Source organism: Staurois parvus, unplaced genomic scaffold, assembly GCF_062004578.1.
Source record: "Staurois parvus isolate SC_StPar_1 unplaced genomic scaffold, SC_StPar_1.0 ptg000080l, whole genome shotgun sequence".
Classification (NCBI taxonomy): domain Eukaryota; kingdom Metazoa; phylum Chordata; class Amphibia; order Anura; family Ranidae; genus Staurois; species Staurois parvus.
Genome location: NW_028317876.1, coordinates 8,768,827 through 8,778,522, shown reverse-complemented (window position 1 = coordinate 8,778,522; position 9,696 = coordinate 8,768,827). Strand labels below are relative to the sequence as shown.

At 38.1% G+C, this 9,696-nt stretch overlaps 1 protein-coding gene across 1 annotated transcript; it reads right to left on the bottom strand.

Annotated features, from left to right (window-relative positions):
- Window positions 1-2,107: 2,107 nt before the first annotated feature.
- LOC149469207 (claudin-24-like) lies at window positions 2,108-3,851 on the bottom strand. The gene has a single exon (XM_089669678.1). It carries the CDS (start codon window positions 3,798-3,800, stop codon window positions 3,135-3,137), a length of 666 nt encoding a protein of 221 aa, XP_089525804.1. The 5' UTR covers window positions 3,801-3,851; the 3' UTR covers window positions 2,108-3,134.
- Between the last annotated feature and the right edge of the window lie 5,845 nt (window positions 3,852-9,696).

Genomic DNA, 9,696 nt, shown 5'->3' with positions numbered 1-9,696 from the left:
CAAAATAATCAAAAGATTATTACAATTATTAAAACTTCCAAATGGTAAAAAATATTGATATATTTATATATTATTAAATATATAATTTATAAGTGCAATTTACATGTCAAGTGAAATTATCAACTGAACGTAATTCCGTAGCTTTGTCATTGTTAAGCTGACCTCCGTAATATAGATCAGTGAGCAGTAAATACGGAACACTCCACCTATTTGGGAGATCCTAAACTTTTGCCTCAAATTAGCTGATCATTTTTGTGCTCTAAGTTTCCTAGAGCCCTTGTGTAAAATGAAGCACACTCGTGATGGATGTTACATCTGTAAGAACAGCTCCATCCATCTTTAATTCACCTTTTAATGTCTCTATAGCATTTTGTCTCCTGCCTAAAGTCAACTCTTTAAGCAGTATTAAACCCAAAACCAAACATATTATATTTGGCAGTTTACCAATCATTAGTCGTGGTGGCTGCATTCACTTTCTTTTTTTAGGCTTTTTTTCCCTCTGTTTTCACCTGGTGATTTGGCCAGTAAAATATCTCCTGTATTAGAGTGCCACCACTCTGAATGAAGGAGCATGGAGACCCCTTTGGACAGCAGGGTTCTCAGTTTTAAGGAAGAGGAATGTTAGATGTACTAACAGATTTAGACACTAACATGTTGAAGCCAAAATCCAGCTAAATATTTTAAATGCAGTTATAGCAAACGTGTTTCCTTTTGAGATAAAGGTTTTACATAAATAAAAGTTGATCATTGTAAGCACACTATCAGTGGTAAATAGTTTGTCACAAGCCTCTAACTGCTACTTTTGCAAGATAGCTTTTTCTGTTGAAAAACAACAGACGTAATGGCTACTACATTTGTATTATAGCGTTTTTCTGTTAAAAAAGAAACAGACTTACTGGCTGGATAGCCAAATGATAATAAAGGAAATCGAGCCTAAAAAAGAAAACAAATGCAACCATCACATCTAAAATTTAGTAAGCTGCAATATAATAAATGTTTGCTTTTGGGTTTAAAACCTCTTTAAAGTGGTTGTAAACCCAAAAAAATCAAGATTGAAATGACCAGTCTACCTCACACAGCATAGCAGCAGACGTCATCTGTCCCTAGTCTGGCCAAAAAAGGAGCAGTGAATCATCTGAAATCTGGAATGCTTTCCTACAGTGAAAAAACCCGACACATGAAAAAAAATTGTGTCACCACACCCCCTCTCCTGTGACTGACAGACTAATTAGGAGTCTCATGCATGAACATGAGAGAAGGGGGTGTGTGTTCCACAGCCATCCACACAGATCACTCCCTAAATAGCCTAGCTCGGGAATTACTCAGCAGACCGTGATGACACTATGTGCTTTTCTTTACTAACAGAGAAGGAGGGGAGATACATGCTTTCACAGGTCATCATTATCAACTAATGGGAGGGGGGTGGTTACAACCACTTTAAGTTCCAGTTTTTAAAAGAGTTGTGAGATGCTCAAGCTTTGCATGCACCCTCTCACTTCTCTTACACCTCTGATTTCCAGAAGGACTTTGGAATCTGTTTACCAGGTATTTCTAAAACCTAGCTTGTAGGATGTAAAAGTTTTTTTTTTTTTTTAAAATATCATGGCTTTAAAAAGTGCAGAAAAGCATTAAAAAATTAGAGTAGTTAAAAGAAAAACTTTAAGTGACAAACAGGGGTGGACTGACAACTCATGGGGCCCCCGGGCAATAGGGGATCATGGGGCCCCTGTGTCCTTGCCCAAACTCAAAAAGCCTATGAAAAAGGTACCAGGGGCATCTCATGGGGCCCCATACTGACCCCGAGCCCTCGGGCAGTGCCCGAGTTTCCAAATGGTCAGTCCGCCCCTGGTGACGAAAAAAAAAACAACACCCGTAAGAACTGACATACAGTATACCACATTATTAATGTCATATTAAATTGGCAAGTTTTCTTGGTGAAGTTCTGAATTTACCACAGATGGCTGTAAAGAAATAAAATATGTGATGTAAAAAATTAACAGAAACCTGTAAATCTGAAAGAGGCAAATTGAAGCAATAAACCAACAAACTAAACTATCAAAATGAAGTTCAAAATAATAAAACTGAAGGAAAGACAATGAACTGACACTTTTAAGTAAATCCCTTTATCGCCAACATCTAGTACATCATACACTGTTTATTTAGAAAAATAAAATAAATGTGGATTCCATACTTATAAAATCTTTACATTTAGTTTGAATATGTATATTGAAAGGCAGAGCTGGAATTGCCCTTGTTAAAATGTTTGCAGGTGTGAGGCATCAGAGAATTATAAAATCACGTTTAGTGATCTATGTCAATTTACTGACTGGTAAGTAATTTAGCATTTCTGAGGCAATAAAACTGTCTTAAGTACATTTATGTTGAGGCATCTAATGTGATATTATTGCAAAATGACTGATGCAGACTAATCCCATCAGTGTGCCTGGTATGAATAAGAAACACACCCGTATTTCTTCTTTCAAGTGCTAAGTTCCCAGCAATCCTGTATCTCTGGTAACTGAAGAAATGACTGACCTGCCTATCGTCCAGAAGCTCTATCTAAGCTCCAGCAATGGGACCTGTGTACAGGACAGAATACTCTTATTGGAGTTATCTGCACTTTTCAAGCTCCCACATATTAAATGTTCTTTGTTTAAGCTGTGAAAAGACAAAAGTCAGCCATGTCCCGAGGCAGAAGCTAGCAAGAGTCTCCTAAGGTAAATATTCTCTAATTTAATTATGAAACATATTTTGCAGGCCAGTAGAATTAAAAACAGTACACATTATTTTATCATTATTAAATTAAACATAAGGAAAATTAATTTTATATTTTGGCAAAGTCATCATATGCTTCATGTGCACTGCACACAAAATGATTCTGTAAATAACATTAAAATTGCAAGAGCCCAGAAAAAGACATTTATTTTGCGATATGCTATACCCATGTGCAATGCAACAGCATATGTACAATGTATATAGATAACAAGACATGACTGTCCTCTATTGCAGATTAGTAGCTTGATGCTAAGGCAGTCTCGAATTGCAAAATACAGAAAATGTTGCCATGCATAAAACACAGTTTGTTCTGTGCCACACTTGCTAAATTGCTCTTGAATAATTCATTTCCATGGAGTTTAGATGATAAGATCTGGACATCTGTTTTGTAATGTTGCAGTGTCATATAATAGCCCACTGTCAATGGTTTTAGTCTGGTCCCTTATAGTTGTTTGTTTGGTCACAGGGTGCACTGAACAGAACAGCAATGACCCCCCAAATAGGAGGAAGAAAGAGCCAAACCAGCACATAAACATGGCCTCTCCGAATTCCCACCTGGGCACAATTTCAGGGATTGTCTCATCCCAAAATTCCTGAACAGTGTCATGGGCTATCCACGAAACTGGCACCAGAGCAGCTATACCAGATAGCCAGAATAGTGCTCCTCCAAAAAGTGCAAGGTACTTCTTTGTGTACTTTTCATTAATCTTCAGGCAATCCAGACAAAAGCATGAAACAATGAGGCCAATGATCCCCAGTCCATCTGAGAGGAACATCAGAATTCTTGCCATCCTGAGTTCAATTGGCAATGCCAAAAATGATTCAAAGTCCTTGCACTCCATTGGACCTTCATCTTGGATAACACACGTTTGCCAAAGTCCTGTGTTCCAAATTTCCATTTCATTCAGATCTAAGTTCAGATTCCTCCAGAGAGGCACAAAAGTGCTGACACAGGTAAGCACACACCCCAACAATGCAAAAAACAGTGCCACATACTGTAGCTTGGTCCTGCAATTCAGATCCATTGAAGCTAATGCTGAGAGATGGAGATGAAGACAGCTGGTAGGTGACTGCTATGCAAGATCTTAGTGCTGTGATGCTTTTGTAGTCAGTGGTGTTAAATATGAGCCCTTATGTCATTTAAATCCTTTGAAATTGGTGTGTATGTTTAGTGAATGAACTTCTCAGTTTCACTTACTGGATTTCAGCCAATAAAGCCTTATTGCCTTGCAGACACAGACTCTTTAAAGATCTCATCACCGATGAACACAAAGTAGTAGGAGGGGCTCTGTACTCAACGCTGTCAAGTGTTGTGCTATTTTTATGTCTAAAATAAATGTATACACATATGATGTAATGGATGAATGCCACAGCTGTTTGGAAGCCCTTTTCAATGGCTGCAGATAATTTTACCTCAAGAAACTCAAAGAATACTTTTTAGTTTCAAATATACAGTATAATGTAATTTTTTTTCTTTTTAGCTATATAGAAGTTTTTTGTACAGTTCAGTAAAACCTAGATGTTGCATTAATAATTGTTATATTTTAACTGTAGTAGATAATGTTAACACATGATGAAGGGTATATTATTTTTACTGAATAGTTTTGCCTTTTGTTAATGAAAAAATTGCTTTAGTGGATATCTCATACCTATTATATGGCCCTGTACATGAGAAAAAGGCATGATGGTATGGTTTGACAGCTGGCAGCTGTAGTCAGCAGTGTTAATTTCATTGGCTAAAATATTTTCGTCAACTAAATTTAAAACGTTTTTAGTTGACTAAAATACGACTAAAATAAAACAATTCAGAAGACTAAAATATGACTATAACTAAAATGGCATTTTAGTCAAAAGACTGTATGACTAAGACTAAATCAAAATTTGATGTCAATATTAACACTGCACTACCACATAAGAATTAAAAAAAAGATGAAAAAGATGTTTTTTTTTAATTTTTCTTAATATTTAATGTTGATAATATATTTAGGTAATATGTGCAATGGCACTAAAGCCAATAAAGTTTACAGTTTTTTGGGTTTTTTATATTTTAAAGTTGCACTTCTCTTTGTCAAAAAGCAATATTTTATTTGTTTATAAAACTTGGTTTTATTTACAAAGACATTATATATCACAACGCCTAAATCTGTGTCTGTAGTGCATATTCAAACCTTAAATACCATAAATAATAACATATTAGATTTTTACTCCATGAGTATATAATGAGTTTGGCAATTCTAGAGAAAAACTTAAATAATGCATTGCAATTTAACTGCTTGCCGACCAGCCACAGCATATATACTGAGGCAGGGCGGCACTGCTGCCCAAAATCACATTAATATATATATATATATATATATATATATATGTGTGATTTTGCATCTCCAGATGATTACCCGCTGGAGCCCGGTGATTACCGGCAAACACTGACAGGGAGGAGTGCTGCATTGTGTACAATGGAGCTCTCTTCCCTGTCAGTTTGGTCACACTGCTCAGGATGGCTGAGCTCAGCCATCCCGATCAGTGTGCTTACAGTGAAGCACACCCCCCCTGTCCCCGTCCCCTAGTAAAACACTCCCCTCACACAGTTAACCCTTTGATTGCCTCTCAATGTTAACCCCTTCCTCCCCAGTGCCATTAGTACAGTGTCAGTGCTTTTTATTTGTACTGATCACTGTATTGGTGTCACTGGAGATCTCAGTGATCCAAGTTCCCCCCAGTGTCAGAATGTCCGCCGCAGACCTGTCATAAGTCGCTGATCGCTAACATAAGTCGCTGATTGCCGCCATTATTAGTATAAAAAAAAAAATTCCAGTATCTATACCGCCATTTATAGATGCTATAACCGTCACATAAACCAATTAATTTACACGTATTGGGATTATTTTTTAGCAAAGACATGCCGTAGAATACATTGTGGCCTAAATTTGATGAAATTTGATCTTTAAATTTTTTTACTGGACATGTTTTATAGCAAAAAGTCCAAAATATAGTTTTTTTCTCAAAATTGTCAGTCTTTTTTTTTTTTTTTTTGTACAGTGCAAAAAATAAAAAAGCACAGGCAATCAAGTACGACCAAAAAGCTCAATTTGTGGGAAAAAAATAAATACATTTAATTTGGGTGCAGCGTTGCATGACCGCGCAATTGTCAGTTAGAGTAATGCAGTGCTATAAATCAAACCGCTTCCTGACCGCCCTATAGCAGAAAAACGGATACAGGGTGACACAGGGGCGCACCTGTGGTTTTCACGCCTCCTCCAAGATAGCTTCAGATTGCCCATCAGTACACCAGTAATCATATTTAACCCCTTGATTGCCAGGAACACACTCATACACAATAAACCTTCATTGCTAGTATAGTGTCTGAACGGATCAATATCTTTGATCAGATCAGCACTATACCAGTGTTAACATTAGTATAGTGTCCCCAAAAATACAGTGTTAAAGGGTTCAGCCCCAGCACCTGCCAGCACCTGCATTTAGCCCCTACACTTTCTCCCCCATCAAGTGCAGTGTCAGTAGGTCACTGTCACTTGATGCATTGCACCGCAGCATTCACAGAATCAGCACCTGTATGTCCCCCATTCACTGCCCAACCCAGAATTCAGGTGGAAACAGCAAATTTAACTACTCCCCTTGATTGTTTGGAGCTGTTTTTCACAGAAGATCTGTATGCATTGATTGTGGATCAAAGCAATTTATATGCACAACAATTTATCTCCGCCAACCCAAATTCAAACCTTGCCAGACCATTCGCATGGAAACCCATTACGGTTTCCAAATTTACATTTTTTTGGGGGGGATAACCCTCAACATGGGCATTACTAAAAAAAATTAATTGTGGTTGTATTGGTCCGCAGACCTGATTCATCATATGCCCGTGTTCTCTGCTGCCATGGTCAGGCATAGATACGAGAGTATAATGTGTTTTATGCATTTCAACGGCAACAGACTCTGTTGCCCTCGGGGTGACCCTGAATTTGACCGGCTCTACAAAATTTGGCCCCTCGTGAATCACCTTAACCAAAAATTTGCAGATGTCTATACTCCCCATCAAAAAAATCTGCTTTGATGAGTCCGTCAATTTTTCTGGCCGCCTTCCATTCAGACAATTTCTCCCCAGCAAGCGTGCCAGATCTGGGGTCAAGATGTATGCATGTATGTATGTACGCTTGCTGGGGAGAAATTGTCTGAATGGAAGGCGGCCAGAAAAATTGACGGACTCATCAACGCAGATTTTTTTGATGGGGAGTATAGACATCTGCAAATTTTTGGTTAAGGTGATTTACGAGGGGCCGAATTTTGTAGAGCCGGTCAAATTCAGGGTCACCCCGAGGGCAACACAGCTGCAGGCATCATCCTGGTATCATTTTTTTCAGCCAGCGATCAGCTTTCATGTAAAAGCAATCCTAGTGGCTAATTAGATGCAGTAGTGCTTTTACAAGCAACAGGAGACAATGCCCCCCTCCCCCGCTGCCTTCCACGGCCTTCTCGGACAATCCTGTGCCATCGGGGGAACCTGAGAATGCAGCCGGTGTTTCTGCCAGATGACCATATCAGGAGACCGGTATGGTGCCTATCATCTCTGTAATCTAAGAAGTCGGAAGCTAGAAGCATTTCATCACTTCAGTTTCGCAGGATATAAACAACGCCATTTGTAAAATGGGAAAGCAGCTGATCACACCGAGATTAGATAATGTAAGGGCAGAGGAGGGTCTGAAGGAGGAGATTTCTAAAAAAAAAAAAAGAATATATGACAATGCCCATTGAAGTTATAGGGGATATTTGTATTCCCTGTGATAGCATTAAAAGTGATCCAAAAAAAACATGCAAGGGACAGTGCGCGTGCGTGAGCATTGTCCCTGTGGCGGTATGTAAACAGCGGTTGCACCATGCATGTGAGGTATCGCTGCAAATGTCAGATCAAGGGCAGTAATTCTAGTACTAGACCTCCTCTGTAAATATAAAATGGTAGCTTGTAAAAGCTTTTAAAGTGTTGTTAATGGATATTAAAAATATATGCAGGTTGTCGCCATTGCATGGGGCATGCGTAGTTTTAAAGCATGTCATGTTTGGTATCCGTTTACTAGGCATACCGTCATCTTTTATATGTTACCAAATAATTGGCCAATATATTGTGTTTTTGTGCATTAAAAGTAAAAAAAGTGTATTTTTTGCAAAAAATCTGCATTTGAAAAATCGCTGCGCGAGTACTGTGTGACATAAAAAATTGCAGCACCCACCATTTTCACTACGGTGTCTGAACCGCCAAACATGATATAGTGTTTTAAAGCAAAGTAATTTCCTAGCAAAAAATACAGATTTTTTTCATGGGAACAAAAAGTGTCAGAGAAGACTTGGTGTTCAGGTGGTTAGAAGAGTGAATGATGTGTGGCATAAACTTTTAATGCTGGGCATAAAATGCCCCCACCCCCCAAAATGACCCCTTTCTGGAAAGTAGACACCCCAAACTATTTGCTGAGAGGCATGTTGAGTCAATAGAAGAATTTATTTTTTTAACACAAGTTTTTGGAAAATGCCAAAAAAAATAAAGATTTTTGTTACACATTGTCTCTTAAATGATTTATTGCTCACACATGCCATGGGTATATGTGGAATTACTCCCCAAAATACATTCTGCTACTTCTCCTGAGTATGAGGGTATGAGAGACTTTTTGGCAGTCTAGCCAAGTACAGGACCCCAAAATCCAATAAGCACCCTCAGGCTTTTAATGGGATTTGCAGATCTCATTTGTTGCCACAAGTTTTTGGAAATGAAGAAAGAAAACAAAAACATATTTTTTCTTTTTTTTTATATTTCAAAACCTTGTGAGAGAAAATGAGATCTGCAAAATACTCACCATGCCTCTTTTTAAATTCATTGGGGTGTCTACTCTCCAAAAAAGGGGGGGGGGGGGTTGGTGCTATCCTGGCATTTCAGGGCCTCAGAAAATGTGATGGGTAGTGAAGAAGTGAAATGAGGAAGTTACGTACATTCAGGCTTTTGAAGTGGTCATTGGATTTCAGGCTCCTGTATGTGGCTAGGCTCCCAAAAAGTCTCACACGTGGTATCCCCATACTCGGTAGAAGTAGCAGAATGTATTTTGGGGTGTAATTCCACATATACCCATGGCTTGTGTGAGAAATATATCATTTAAATGACAACTTTGTGTAAAAAAAATGTTTGTCATTTTTCAAAAACTTGTGGAAAAAATAAATCTTACATGGACTCAATATGCCTCTCACCAGATAGCTTAGGGTTTCTACTTTTCCGAAAAGGGGTCATTTGGGGATGTTGTGTACTGTCCTGGTATTTTAGCACCTCAAGAAATGTGATGGGCAGTCAGAAAGTAAAAGCTGTGTAAATTCCATTATCTATACCATAGTTTGTAGATGCTATAACTTTCACACAAAGCATTAAATATACACTTATTGGGATTTTTGTAACCAAAAACATGTAGCAGAATACATTTTGGCTTAAATTTATGCCGAAATTTTACTTTTTTGGATATTGTTTTTTTGACAGAAATGAGAAAATATAATTTTCTTTCAAAAAAATTTATTTTTCAAACTTTTTTTGTTTATAGCTCCAAAAATAAAACGTGCACATGATCAAATACCACCTAAATAGAGCTCTATTTGTGTGGAAAAAGGATGTAAATTTCATTTATGTACTGTATTGCTTGACTGCGCAATTCTCAGGTAAACTAGTGCAGCTGTCAGGGCCTGGACTTGAACCTGGGACTTCTACTGTGTCAGGCAGTAACTCTACTCACTGAGCTACCTGGGATTCTGGACAACACTTTGCCTCATCTATTGGATAATCCTGCCTTGTGCCTTGTTTGCTCTTGAACCTTGAACTCCTTGCTCCTCCCATGAACTTCCTATATAAGCCATGTCCTTGGACTTCCTCCTTGCCAGATT